Source organism: Dermacentor andersoni, chromosome 3 (genome assembly GCF_023375885.2).
Source record: "Dermacentor andersoni chromosome 3, qqDerAnde1_hic_scaffold, whole genome shotgun sequence".
In the NCBI taxonomy this organism is placed as follows: domain Eukaryota; kingdom Metazoa; phylum Arthropoda; class Arachnida; order Ixodida; family Ixodidae; genus Dermacentor; species Dermacentor andersoni.
In genome coordinates, this window is record NC_092816.1 from 202912078 (window position 1) to 202927489 (window position 15412).

General features: G+C 48.1%; 1 protein-coding gene across 1 annotated transcript in view; it reads right to left on the reverse strand.

The window, feature by feature from the left end:
• Positions 1–15412, reverse strand: part of LOC126524355 (glycosyltransferase 8 domain-containing protein 1-like) — a 98416-nt gene that overhangs the window by 36608 nt on the left and 46396 nt on the right. The window contains exons 5-6 of the mRNA XM_050172683.3: positions 13743–13843; positions 700–866 (exon numbers count right to left, since the gene is read on the reverse strand). Of these exons, the coding sequence (XP_050028640.2) occupies positions 700–866; positions 13743–13843 (268 nt within the window). The remainder of the gene's footprint in view (positions 1–699; positions 867–13742; positions 13844–15412) is intronic.

Consider the following 15412-nt stretch of genomic DNA (forward strand, 5'->3'; position numbering starts at 1 on the left):
CATAGCTAGTGCCATCTAGAAAAGTCAGTATCACAGCCGCTATGAGCCGCACCAGTAGCAAAGTGAAGTACAAGAGCGACGTCACCAGTTTGACCTGTGTGAAATCGACATGCAGCGTGGCTACGGCTGTTAGGTGGCTTAGCGTGGCACTATTGTAACGGCACCAAACAGGTGATGCCACTATAGTGTTGCTTTCAAACAAGGAGTTTTGCTAGCCATGGAGGCATCATCAAACGTTCAAAGCGGGTGGAACTTCGGCATCGACGAGAAGATTGTCTGTCGTTGGAGAGAGCAACGGGAGATGCTTTGTGCCTGCGCTGCAACGAGGATGGCATTTGATGGCTAGCAGCGACGAGGGTGTAGAATGAGCTCAGCATGTTAATATTCAATAAATTCTGTTTTCATTTTGTGAATGCTGTCCTCGGTTTTTTATTTGGCCTACATTCGAGGAAAGTTTTTTCTTCTTTTTTCTTCAGAATTTCGGGGGTCAGCTTACAATCGGGGCTAGCCTAGATTCGAGTATATACAGTATAAAGGCCCAATAAGATTATGTGACACATTACGTATGCAAGGTACCACTTCTGGTCTGTTTCTACATTACGCACGTGGCTTTTCTTCAAGTTTTTGGGCAAACACACCGCCAAAGTCGTAGTCAAAACAGTGTGTGGCAATCAGCCATACTGCATCTGTGGTACTCACCTGAGATTTGCTCTGATCCAGTTCTCGGCCGTCTCGGTGACATTGTGCCGCACCCAGTCGACCATCCGCACCACGAACACACCCAGGTTCAACGCACACTCGTTGGGCCCCAGACCCAAGTTACGTAGCGATGGCCGGCTCAGGTCTAGAAGCTGGTGGTAACGGCTCTGCAAAATGGTATATAAAAAACAACATGGACGCCTTTGGCAGCCTTATTTCAGTGCGCGAAACAATTGATGACGGAATGATGACCTCACAACAACTGCGACATGGTGATGACATTTCACTGTAAAAATCTGCAGAATCTTATCTCTGTATATCTCTCTTAAGCTGCCCATCGGGACAATTCAAATTGCGTTACAGTACAGCTTCATGTACGCAGAATTGTTCCCTAAATTGTTACACTCAAACTCATTTCTCTAGGACATTACAGCCTTGCACAGTAGTGCAAACTACAGCAGTCAGTAGGAAAAGAAAATGACTTTTGTTATTTTGTGCTTGACCACACCTAAAGAAGTAAAGACTTTGTATCAGCCAAATTAAAGAGAAACCAATTTGTTCGGCTCAAGCATCTTGAAGTTTGAATGGCATGCTGACATGTCTGTGCCTTACAATATTTAGTGCTAATCTTTTGGTTAAGCTATTGCATTTTGGTTGTTCTGAATTTTTTTGGATTATTTACAGTTGATCTTGGAGGTACAGCAAAACCTCACTATAATGAAATGCAATATAACTAAACAAAGTAGGTGAACTTCCCTTAGGGATCCTCAAAGAGATTCAGAGCTCAGTGCGTGCTGTAATGGATATAACAAAGTAATATGTATAAGGAAATATTTATGGCTGCCCCTTCAATGTCGTTACAACGAGGATTTACAGTATCAAACTGGAAGCAGATTGTGAAATAGTTTAATATACAAATAATTCGAAATAAAAAATACAAATTGTGACCATGTGTCATAATGTGCACTGGTGAATGCAAAATGCATCATTAATAAAATATTTGAGCAGATTTGCGGCGTTTGAGTGGAACACCAAGCAAAGGAGCGCACTGCTCAGCTTTCCAGCTGCTGAAAGAGTGAAAATGCAAATGGGTTAATGCCACAATTAATTCTCATTGGTTAAAACACGTTCCTTTGGGCTAGTTGGTACAACACTGGAAGTGCGCATGGAATGAGCAGACGAAGACACAGAAAGGAACAAGACAGATTGGAGTGCTGACTAACTGTAATATCAGCTTCTTGGGAAAATATTGAGCATGCAATGGCAACGTTGGTGTGAATAATAGACAGAGCCGTTCGTACATAAAATGCAGTCTTTTCACACTACTCTCCTAAGATCGAATAAGCTATATTTACAACACATGCACGAGCACTCAGAAGAAAACATCGCTATAGCTGGTAGGAACAAATAAACAGGGTGCGATCAAAACTGCAGTGTTGCTCTAAATGTTTCTCTACTATGCCCGTTACAGACACGATAAGTCATAGAGTCACAATGATGGTATAAACACAGGTTCACCAGGAAAAAATTGCATCGGCCCAGATGATGGGGCAGTTCCCGACGATGCAGCAGTGGATGAACCGCAGGGTCCCTTATTGACGCTGGCCTCAAAGCGATGCCTGGTAGTCGCGACCAGCATGGTTAATGAACAGATCCCAGTTGCGTTCTCCGGGAGACGTCAGTACGGCCGGGTGCTAGATCAACGCTTAGGAATGCTTGGCGCACGGGTTGTAGCCGCGCTCTTCGGGAAGCGTCGGTCCACTCCACAACGATCAGCGGGGCCCAGGTTGTGGGGCAGGCCCAGGTCGTCTTGCCTGACTGGCCAGTCGGCTCCATCCATCAGGCTCAGGTCGAATGTGGACTGTTGTTTGTGGACATCCCCGGAGCAGTCCGGTCCCTTGGAATAGCAGGGCAGCCTTCTGGCTCCACCTGGGCAAGCTTTTCTTTTCTCCACTCCATGAACCGGCACCATGTTCTTGTCGCCAGTCTTCTGAGCCCCCGCAGCCAACGCTCTCCTCTTCCTTCTCTTCTCCCTTTTCCGATTGACACCACCTATTTTTCTGGGCTGTGGCTTGTTCCTTCTTTGGCTCATGTTGCATTCATCAAGGACATCTCACAACACAAGTACAACGTCAAGCGGATATCACACTAACTTAATCTGACCTACAACTAACATAGTTGTTAGTCAGAAGTCCGTCCTGTCTCATTTCTGCCTATGTGTTTGTGTGCTTGTGCTGTACACATTTGCCAATCGTTTGTTCTACTGTCCAATATTTTTAACACCATCTTGTTTCCATTAGGTCTGAAAGTCCAAATGGCAACTGTATGCGTTGCATGTTATTCGACATACCTTCTAACACCGCAACGCTTAAAATACAGGCGATCCCGAATATACCAAAATCTGATACACAGAATTATTGTTTATACTGAACAGGTGTAAAATCCCCTTGAAAATACTATGCAAAAGTATAGCGACATACTATGCATACATCGAACTACCGTTCACCCCCACATTAAGTATATTGAACACTACGCCGCACCCCTGCAAGTGCTCTTCATCTAACAGGAACACGATCACTTCATGTGTCGTTGGAAATTATTAGGGCACTGACACTGTGAAATGGCACTGTTTTGGCAGATCTGTCAAACAAGACAACGAATCTGAAGGCCAGTACAGGCCATGGAGGAAAAATGAGCAGCACGCTTTCAGTTTTGCTCGCTGCGCACATGGATGGCTTGTGCAAACTGCGGCCGTTTGTTGCCAGCAAGAGCAGATTGCCACTCTGCTTTAAGAACCAAAAGGCCTCCCGGTCCGATCTGCATTCCACAACAAAGCTTGTATGAAACTTGATGTTTTCACTGAGTTGTATAGGGCATGGGATGCTGCACCACTGGGTCTGTGTTCTTGTAAACAAAGGACATTTGAAGGACATGTTAGGATTCTGCGAGCAGCCAAAGTGAATCCAACTCCAACCTCCACTTCGAGGAATCTTCATGTAGCAGTTTGAATTTAACAAAACTGCTGCACACTACATCTGCACTTTACGGAACCCCCCCCCCCATTGTGTCAGTGACGGGCGAGACTCACCGCTGTACAATTCACGAGTCGACGCTGAACACGTTTCATTCTTGCTCGCACGGTTACACGTGAGTGGTAAGAGACTGAGGTGTCCTGCAAGCTGAAAGCCACTCTCGAAACTAGGTGTGTACTGTCGGCGACGCAGGGAGTGGAGGGGAAGGGCTAAGACTCAACAGACAAACTGGCTGCGAGACGTCAGAGAACTGAGCGACGTGCAAGAGATGCGCTGCCTTTTTACAGCGGCCAAGAAGCAAAGAAGCAAGGACGACTGGTTCAAACAGGAAGTCAGTTTTGACACCTGACACAATAGTCCATGGCTTGTTGACCACATATCACAATTGGCTGCTTAGACAGCGTTTGTTGGTATTGTAACAGACACACGGCCACGCACATTTCCACGCCATTTGCAGTACAAGTGTGTTGATGGCGACACGGCACATATGCATACGGGCTAATTTGCTTCTGCGCTGCACCAATTTCTATCTTATCTTGAATAAAAACAAGCAACAAGCCCTTCGAAGCCTGTGAGGCATACCGCGGTCTCAGATCTTGGCAGTGCGGGCTTTTAGGGTTAGCGTTGCGAAGATCATTCTGCATTGTGAGCGAATTGCAAAATTCTTAAAGAAAGACAAAGAAAGAGAAAGAGAAATAGATAGATAGATAGATAGATAGATAGATAGATAGATAGATAGAGAGAGAGAGAGAGAGAGAGAGAGAGAGAGAGAGAGAGAGAGAGAGAGAGAGAGAGAGAGAGAGAGAGAGAGAGAGAGAGAGAGAGAGAGAGAGGGAGGCTTTTATGCATTCAACATGGCCTTGAAGAAGCAAATCCGTAAATTCCCTCATTTCACAATCTCGGGAAACTGTCCGATGCTTGTAGAGATCTCAGATAAGCCCTCAGATAGGCATATACCATATTTCGAATTATCGATCTATAGAACTGTTTTGCCGTCCCCTTCGACCTCAATATACCTAGGATTGACTGTATTACATTAGATGCCAAAAATACTACAATTTCAAAAAGAAATCCTAAAATAGCATGTTGCAGCTCAGAAATGTTTCGTTAGGTGAAATGTACAACAAACGCATCCCAATAGCAGTGCAACAAACTAATTAGACCCTGCATGCTGAAGGCTGGGCTAGTTCTACAGCTGTATCAGCAGAATCCTCCAAGCTTCTCATTTGGGTCCATTGGTTTCACAGAGTCCTTGTGTTTTACTACACAGATTGATGTATTTTTTATTTATTTCAAAATACCTTACAGGCCCAAGGGGGAGCATTGAGTAAGGGGGGCATTGTTGAACAAATGACAACAGAAAACCGATACATGAGAGCTAAAAATTTGAGAGCTGAAAATGTTTACACTGATAATGTGTTTGTAAAACAGTGTTACAAATAAAAACGCTAAAGCAATACAAAGAGTTGTCAGGAAAGGAAACCAAAAGTACAGTTCACGGTAATATAAGAAGCGGCACATCACTCACGCCAAAATAACGTACATAGTGCAAGCACATAAAACAAACAAAATTGAAAAAAAGAAGGAAAATAAGAATGCCCAGAGAAAGAGACAACTCAAACCGGCAAACAAAACGGTGTATTGAAAAAATAAAAGAGCGAGAGAGAGAGAGACATGGCACATATATGACATATTATATGACATGACATACCATATTTACTCGAATCTAGGCCGACCCTGATTTTAAGCCGACCCACTAAAGCCCGAAGCCAAGAAAAAAAAAGAATGTATATTACCTCTAATGTAGGCCGAACAAAAAAAGCGAGGACAGCATTGACAAAATGCAAACAGCATTTATTGAATCTGAACGTGCAGAGTTCATTCAACGTCGTCGTCGCTGCTAGACTCGTCGCTGTGTTCCTTGTCAGTGTCACCTTCAAACAGTGCACTATCTTCAGTACCGTCAAGCACATTACATATGCTGCACTTTTTAAAGGCATGCACGATCAAAGTACCTGGGATGTCGTCCCACGCTGCAGCTACCCAGCCCGCCAGCTGCGATAGCGATGCACGTTTGATGTGGCCCATTGCAATCAGCATGTGGTCTTCGTCAGTCAACCAGTCCGTGTAATATTTCCGCAGACGATCCTTGAAAGGTTTGTTGATGCAGACATCAAGTGGCTGCAACTGGCCTGTCATGCCGCCCGGTATGACAGTGAGGTCCGTGTTCGCTTGGGCGAGTGCAGCCTTCACGTTGGCGGTCAAGTGCCCACGGTAAAAGTCGACGACAAGGAGCGAGTTCTTCGTCAAAAGGGCTCCTGGACACCGTTGCCGCACAATCTTAACCCACTCTTCCACCATCGCACCCGTCATCCACCCGTTCTCATTTGCTCACACAATGACATTTCTTGGGAAAGTTTCTCGAGCAGGCAGTGTCTTCCTTTTAAATATTATATAAGGAGGGAGTTTATGTCCATCAGCTGTGCAGCACAGCATCACAATTGTGTGCTGCTTCTCGTAGCCCGCAGAGCGCACCTTCACCTCCTTGGCACCCTTTTCATTTACGGTGTATGCCACTGGCATATCAAAATACACAGCCACCTGGTTGGCGTTGCTGATTTGCCCAAGGTTGTAGCCTGCTGCTTCTCTCTTTTGCTTCGAAATCGCTTGGCAGCTTCTGGGTGATTGAAGTGCGACGTCGGAGGATGAAGCCGAAGCGCTTCATCAATTTCTGAAGCCAGCCCCGGCTGGCTTTGAAATCCTTTGGCGTTAGGGCTCGCTCCCTCAAAAGTTCCCTAGCTGGAAGGGCAGTTGCTCTCTGCGTAAGAACAAAGAGAGAGAGAGAGAGAGAGAGAGAGAGAGAGAGAACAACTTTATTTAAAATGCCTGCAGAATCGGTTAGGCTCCCTCCACGCAGGGAGGACAAGCTTTTATCGCGATGCGGCCACTACGTCAGTCTAGTGCGCTGTGCTCCTCGAGGTCTTGGTCCATCGCTACTTCTGCGGGTCCGAGAGGGCCGCCGCCCCCTTCCTGGGGGTGCTGCCACCCTTCTCCTCGGTTTCGCGTGGTAGCTGCCTCTCTAGAGCTGCCGAGACCTGCTGGACGGCCTTGAGTTGTGTCTCTTGATCATAGCTCCCTGTTGCAGCCTCTAGCTGCGGCGGGATCGTCGTCTTCTCGCTGGCTTCTCACTGGCTTCTCGCGGATTTACGCTACAGTCCCAAAGGATGTGAGCTGCGGTGGCTCTCTCCTTCGCACACAGTCTACACACGTCACTCGCGTACACGCTCGGACACACGTGCTTAGCTAGCACCGGGGTGAGCAGGGACCCCGTCTGTAACTGTCTGTATAACACTGTCTCCTTCCGGGTAAGCCCCGGGTGAGATGGCGGCATAGTCTGTCTGTTCAGTCTATACCACTTCACTATTTCGTTGAAGGTGGTCATCTTGTCCTTGGCACTGCACTGCGACCAACAGTCCGAGTCGGCCATGCTTGCAGCTGCGCGGTTGGTTAGTTCTCACGCGGCTGAGTTGGCCGGCTCGTTGTGGTTCACGTTCCCACGTTCCGACATGTCACTGCCCATGTGGCCCGGAAACCACTTGATCACCACAGCACTTTTGCGTCTGATGTCTTCGGCCTTGCGCAGTATGCGCGCGGCCTCACTACACTTCAGCCTGCTTATAACGAACCCGAGCGTTGCGCGGAATTCGTTCGTTCTATACAGAAGTTCGTGGTATGTGGGCCACACACAAAAATTGACATCAATCAAAACAAAAATTTATTGAGAAAAAAAATCGGTGATCGTTGTCTGCCTCGTCAGAGCACACCCAATGACGGCGGTTTCAAGCTTGTTCAAAGCTGCGATGTGTTCGTCACCCAAGGACTTAAAATACACAAGATTTTTAAGTGCCTCAATATGGCTCACTGCTGTGGTCGCGCTTACGGGTGCTGGCTCCGACGGATCGTTGTCATCGTCCGATGCTTCAGCGTCGCTTGATGCCCGCACTTCCCGGACGGCGGTCTCGTCGCAAAACGACTCTGCAACTTCAGCAGCGTCATCCACATCAACAAAATCTTGCCAATCAAGATCGCAGCCGGCCAGGTTAGCGTGAACAACGCGTCGCCACAAGTCGTCGTCAGGCTGGCTTTGTTCAGTGTCTTCAATGCTTGCTTCAGGTGCGTCAGCGAAGCCGGCCTTGCGAAAACAATTCCGGATGCGTTCGGGTGTCACGTCCATCCACGCCGCTTTGATCATTTCTATCGCCAAGTACAGCGAGACCTGCAGAGGCACATTGGCAGCGGGGCGATCAACTGCAATCAGCATCCGCTGCACAACACGGCGCCGGGTGGCCGCTTTACACGACCATATTACACTCATGTCCAGCGGTTGCGCTTTTGAAGTTACATTTGGTGGCAGAAAAAGCAACTCAACTGCTGTTAAGACAGCTTGGACATGGTGGGCAGTACAGTTGTCGAGAATCAGAAGAACTTTGCGCCCTTTCTTCGCCATGCTGCTGTCAAAGTCAATAAGCCATTCTGCGAACAACTCGCGTGTCATCCACGACTTCAAGTTATGCCTGTAACGCACTGGTACATATGTGCGGAAGCAACGTGGCCTCTTTGATTTACCGATGACAAATGGCAAGCATCGATCGCTTCCATCCATGTTGGTGCACAAAAGCACAGTTATGCGAACTTTGCTGTGCTTGCCGCCAGCACATTTATCACCCTTCATAGCGTGCGTTTTGCCAGGCAGCATTTGATAGAATAGTGCCGTTTCATCGGTGTTATACACATCCCTTTCAGCATAACCTGATACACGGGCCAAGTTTTTAGACATCCACGTGTTGATGTCTTCGTCGCTTACCGATGCCGATTCGCCGTTGATGGTCTTGAAAATAATTCCGTGGCGATCCTGAAGCGATGGAGCCAGCCATTGCCAGGAGAAAAATCTGGGAAGTCCAGGAGGAACGCTAAGTCCTTTGCTTTGGACAACATCAGCGGCCCGCTGATGGGAACATTGCGTGCTCGAGTATCAAGGAACCACTTTAGAAGCGCGTCTTCAACGTCTGCATATGTGGCTTTTCGTAGGCGCTTCCTTGTCGCGGAGTCCGTGGCGGCACTCTTGTAGATTTTGTCCTTCTCTTTTAGTATCGTGGATATTGTCGATTTCGACAAACCATACTTTTTCACAAGTTCGTGGTTTTTCGCGCCTTGGGAAAGGTCTTTCAAGATTAACAGTTTCGTGGCCAAGTCCAAAGCTTTTCGCTTCACTGTCGATGTAGACGCCGGCGAATCTGCCATCTCGGATAGGCACGGGAGCACACCAGTAGGAAACAACGCCGACAACGCTAGCACAACCACAAGTAAGAAAAAGACAGTCCCGCAGTCGTGTGAGGTGTGAGGCGCGGCGTTAAGGGGGGGGAGGGACAAGAGGGGGTACGAAAGCACGTGATCATGTGCTACGTTGTCAATTGGTGGAAAACTTCGCCGCTGCCCTGACGTCGACGATGGCGAGTGGGGTCCCGTGGCGAATGAGCTGTCGCTTTCGACTTGTGTGTTCCCGTTGCTGATGCGTGCTCGGCTGGAATTTTTTTTTCTCTCTCTCGTTATCGCGGCGATCCCCTCGCCGCATCGCCGCTCCTCCGTGCCTCCGGCGAGACGCCGCGGGAAAGCCAATTCTCGGAGCGTGCACAGCACAGGGTCGGCGGATCTCGCCACGTGGAAAGTGGTCCGCGACACCAAGGCGTTCGCTGTAGCCGATCGGCTAGGCTTGCGGGCGTTCGTTGTAGCTGAGACCGAGCGCCATAGCCTAAACGTATATTTTGACGGTCACGCCGGACTTGTTCGTGATAAGCGAGTGTTCGTCTTAAGTGGGGCTGTTATAAGTGGGCTCGACTGTACATACCCTACCCTTGGCGTAGCTCTTCACTGCCGTTCTAGAGTCACACAACACTGTAGTGCATCCGGGGTCGGAGACAGCCAAGGCGATGGCCACCTCCTCCGACCGGTGCGCTTCACGAGTCCGGACGCTCACCGCGGTCTTCGTTGCACCCGTCGATGCCCCGACAACCACCGCCGCGTATGCGTCGCTGCTCCCTCGATACTCCACCGCGTCCACGTAGACGACGCCTTCTTCTCTGGCGTGGAGGTCCACGAGAGCCCTGGCCGTCGCCAACCTCCGCTCCTTGTTGTGCTTGGGGTTCACGTTCCTCGGGATCGGGCAGACCCTGAGCTTTCTGTTGATGCTATCCGATATAGGTACGTCTTTCTGCTGCTTGCCTTCCCTCGGCTCGAGGCCAAGGTCCCGCAGTATCTGTCTTCCGGTTCTCGTTTCAGAGAGACGCTCGAGTTGCGCCGTTCTCTGTGCTTCAGCTATTTCGTCCAGCGTGTTGTGGACTCCCAGCGCCATGAATTTTTCGGTGCTCGTGCTTCCGAGGAAACCGAGTGCCGCCTCATGCGCCTTGCGTATGGTGGCGTCTGTCTTGTTACGTTCGCTCAGCCTCCATTTGTGGAAGGCAGCCACGTACGTTATGTGGCTAAATGCGAAGGATTGAACGAGCCTAGTCAGGCTCGTCAGGCTCGCTTGTGCTTCACTTTTCGTGGATGTGTGTTCGGTTTCAAACATCTTTTTTTTTAGAGTGCAGATTTGCCACTTACATTTGCAATACAATGAATAAACGGCCTATCAGTGGTTTTCGAAGCGACCCACTGCCAGGCCTAGCAGACGAGCTCATCTGCTAGGCCTGGTTGCCATAGCAACAGCCAATCAGAAGGCACCTCTCAGTGCGCTGGTAAACTGAGCCAATCGGAGGGCTGCATGCTTCGTCAGACCGGCCCGATTGTTTACATTTGCGGTTTTTCTTGTACGGTCATCGTCGGCGAGGATGTGGGGAACTGAAAGGCGGAACTTTGAGCTTTCGAATGATACTAAGATGGCGGCACTCAGCGGCGGGAAAGACAAGAAATAACTCTGTGAACTCCAGTGTTTCTGCGTGACTTTAGGGTCGTTTCTCGCCGTCCGCGCTGACAAAATAATTTTTCTTCAGAAACTTAGAGTGCGTTTTTAGGCAAATCGTTTTGATACAGTGTAGATTAGACAGTACAGATGCCGAAACAAGTACAGTGAAACCTCGTTAAACCGTGGTTGGCCGGAGCTCAGAAAAAGTACGCACTAAACGGCAGTACTGCACACGGCTCTTTGCGGCGAAAAAATCGCGAGAAAAATGATTTTTTGAAAACCACATTTTCGATATCTACAGCTAATATTCCTTTTATTCACCAAGTTTCGTATCTCAGGGAAGAGTATTTCGTCCGCAATATCAATTTATAACATCACTGTGAGCTGAATTCCGCGCAAAAACAGCCCTTTTTATCGCGGCGCGTAGCTCTCTTTCTATGCGCGCGATCGCAGCCATCTTGGTCTCGTTGGAAAGAGGAGCTTTCCTCCTTGAATTTCCCGCCAAAAGTGACTCCGTCGGTGCGCCAGTGACGTTGAAATCCGGGGAGGAAAAAAAGCCCGAACGCGCGATTCGATTCGTTGACTAGCGCACGTGACCAAAAGCGCGTGCTGTGGTTGGCTGCGCGAGGTTCCCATCGTCTGCTCCACTCCGCAGGCGACGCGACGGCGCGTCTCGTAGGTTTGTTGGCACATGCCGAACGATGTCCGATCCACTGGGGAAGTTCGCCACGAGGCACAAGTTCGGCAAAACAAAGAAGCGATCAGCTTATAACTTTCAAAAGCGCTCCATTCCTTCTGAAAGCATCGAGAGTAGCTCGCCGCCAACCGCAAATGATGCCGAAGTAGGCCTAGCCAGCTCACAAATGAGTGAAATCGTTACGGACAGCGGCCGCGTTCTGCGTGACACTGCAATGTTGCAGCGTGCGGATTTGTTGCAGAGGGAGATGAATGCTCAAAATAACTTCAAGTTCTTGCGTCAACGCCAGCAACAAAGCGGGTGTTGGATTTGCTCACTCGCGCCGACGGCGTTGCAGCCGCGCCAGTCGACGCCGAGGCAGGCTTCGCTTTCCTCAGTAGGACTCAGTGAACGCACTGGTGTCGTTTGTCAAGTGCAAGGTGTGCGGCGGCAGCGTCGCAGGAGGCAAAAGCAATCGGTAATCTGGCCTTGCCATAAAGATCGTTATCACGTGCGCGTGTTACGGCGATATCGCGTCGGCGTGAAGCTCGACCCGCGTGAACGACAACCTTGCCGCGCGCGCGGTGCAAGCCACCGGGAATCGGCGAATGGTGCTAAATGATGTTTTTGCCGCATTTGGGTGGCCGTGGTCAGAGCGACTACATTCCTGGTGGCTTTTAGCCACTTTCACTGCAAAATAATGCAAAATTATTTCTGTACTTTTGATTAAAAGTGAATGTATTCCTTTTTTCTCGTTTTCTCAAAACACCGACTTTTGACTTGTTGCTGATTTGCAGCGGCGATATCTCTGCCTTCAAAGCAGATAGAGCCATAATTTTTGTTGTGGCTTGCAGCTGAGTGTGCAAAGTACACAGTGGTAGGGTCAGATTTTCGAATTTATGCTTTAAAAATTTTCAATTCTGCTTTAGATCAGACAGTAGGGTAGCCACAATTCGAACAGTAAAGATTGAATTGCTATAAAATTAGTAATATTTGATGTATCAAAATAGTATTCCTACCATTGTGTTCCTTATGTTTTCTAGTACCCAGGCATGTGCCAATATGAATTTCGTAGCGCGTTTTTTTCCCCTATTGTTTCTGCAAATTATGAACAATGAATTTCATTTATCTTCAGAACTAAATGGCCTATTGTAAAAATAATTACATATTTGAAATCAGCACGAAAGTCTTAACAAGAATGGAAAGTTTCATGAATATTGATGGAAAACATCATGCACATTATTTGAAAAACAGTGTCCCCCCTTAACCGAAATAGCATGAGATTGCCCACTTACCTGTCCAAATCCGAACTCAGAGAGAATGCGATGAAAGAGGAAAAAGACATGCAGTATTTATTCACTTCGCGCGACAAAAGTGTTATTTTCGTTTGATACTGTGGCAGCCTAGCAGCGACAACAGCGGCCTCAACTTTACTAGAACTACGAGCCAGCTTTTCAGCCAGCCCTCTCTTCTCGGCAAACACTCGCATGGCAGATTCCTCGTTGGCGTTGCATATTCTCTGTGCTTGGACGCGGCAGCGCTGCAGAAGTCGCGAGGCACCTTTCTCATTGTGGGGTGCTGTTCTTGCGGCAGAGTGCATTCATGAGGCTGACATAACGTACAGCTTCTGCCACTGTCGGGCCTGAATTGCCTGTGCTGTCGCTTTCCGTGTTGTCCTCATCACTGTCGCTAGTCGACACTTCGGCAACAACAGAGGCAACGATGGCGAAAAGTCGAACCTCGTAGTCGTCATCTTTCTGTGGTCGCAGCAGCGCTGCCGAGCACCTTCTTCGCATTCCAAATGCCACACACCGTAGGCAACAGTAGATCCTTGACGCGTGCCAGTGCCGACTTCTTCGTGTCACGTTCGATAGCACAAACGTTGTCTAATTTTTCTTCTAAACTGAGCACCTGGCGTCTTTTTTATCCGAGCTTCGGCATGACGCGACTCTTTGTTTGCATGGCGCCACTACGCTCTCTAGCACGGTGCCGGAATGATGTTGATGTGGCTTCATGCGCAAACGTACAGGGCACTTGGAGGCCGTTCTTCCGATCTCTGAGGCTGGTTGTTCTGCCGGGCTGCCCGATGGAGATGACGCACCGCCGTGTTTGTGCAATGAAAAGTGGAAACCCTACGTGTTAACCGATACGTATGCAATAAGCTGGTACGGTTTATGTGGATATAAAACACATTATGTTCAATGGCCGCTGAGTTGGGAATTTGACTTTACTACTTTTAAAACGAAACTGCTGTTTAAGTGGGTAAGGTTTAACGAGGTTTTACTGTAGTTCCCAAAAATCAAAAATTTTTTCCCGCGATTTTCGTTTTTTAAGACCCGTGTACCCTCTTAAGCGAGACAAATGACGAAAAGCTCACCCCTGCTGTGTTGTATCTCCTGGACACGCTATCACAGTCTTTTGAGAAGAGTCCTACGCTGCCATCAGGAATGGGCAGGGTGGCCAGCTCGGATATGTCACCTGGGCACGCAGATAAGGGAGTAAAGAGACATTCTAAGCACACTGCTCAGTCTCACACTGCTCAGAGCAATAGAAGATTGTTACAGTCAAATCAAAGACCATCAGCAATTTGAAGCACTAAAAACGTTACGCAAGAATATGCCAAAGTAAGCTGTAAGCATTGAAGACTTCTAAGTTGCAAGGTTTTTGGAAAGGTCGCTCTTGTAACATGGCAATGTATGTCCATGGCTATTGTACACAGATAAAAAGCTTGGGCCTTTGGAAAAGCGCATCATTTTGATCTTGGCACTCCTATTGTCATATCCTTTCGTTATCACATAGATTTGTCCGAATATAAATTTTTTGGTTCAAAGCCAACACTAAATACAGTCAAAACCTGCAATAATGAAATCCCGAGGCAACAACATTCTCACGGCCACAAAATATTTTTCTATCTTCGGCGAACGCCCATAGGAATCAATGCATTTCATATCTTGTGACAACAAAACTTTCTTTGACAGTAATCCCACAGTAACGAAATTTTCTGAAACGGCAGTCCACATATTATCCACTCACATAATGCTAGTGTCCCAAAACTTCTGAAATGCATTTAATGTGCCCATAAAATGTGTAAACTACTGCCACAGTGTGTTTGAGTGGCCACTAGCACCTTCTTTGTTAAGAAAAAAAAACAGCAGTACAGCAGCTGCACCTGGCAAAAGGCGACAGCCTTGATGATGATGATCATGGTTTATGCTTTGCAACGGGTGAATCGTAGAGTTAGTACAGTAACTGTAGAGGAAGAGTAGGGAAAAAAACCGTGGCCACCACAAAGGTTCTGCCATGTCGCTACCTTGAATTTATGTACAGTCGAGCCCACATATGATGGTCCCACTTAAGACAAACTTTTGTTTAAAATGAGCGAAACCCGCGTGACCGCCCGAATATACATTATTTCGACAGCACAAAATCTCACTTACAACGATGTCTTTGAGCCCTGCCGATCAATTACAGCGAACAGACGGCATAAATACGGCGCCGCGATGCGAGATAACGACGACCTCCGACCCCTTTGCGCACACAGGCTGTTTTCCCGAGCCTCCTCAGAGGCAAACTATTTGTTTCGTGCCCTTCTCAAGTGAGCTACCCTCTCCCTGCCGACATGCACTGCCAATGAGCGTCAGTGTGTGGCTTACAAGATCACCTTCCTGCTCGTCCTTGCAACACCACTCTGCGTCCCCTCTTCGCTCTTTCTCCTTACCTTTACCTGTCTCCATGCATTGTGTCTGAGCGCCACAGGAGGTCATGAAAGTGGCGTTTCAAACCACCATTAGCGGGCTAGCAATGCCCAATTGGTGCGGTACAGAAAGAGTTAAAAGCCCTTGCTCACTGTTGTGCTTCAAATTTTGTGGTAGATGAGGCCACGGAAGCGCTCCGCATTTGCTTGTCATGTGCCGTCGTAATGCTGTGAAGTGCAACCTTGACTGCATGACACCAGCAGTTTATGCAGTGCTACGCAAATTCAGCTTGGTGCTTTGCGAGCATGCTATTACACAGACGAACTTAGTAGGCATGCTTGATGCTTTTGCG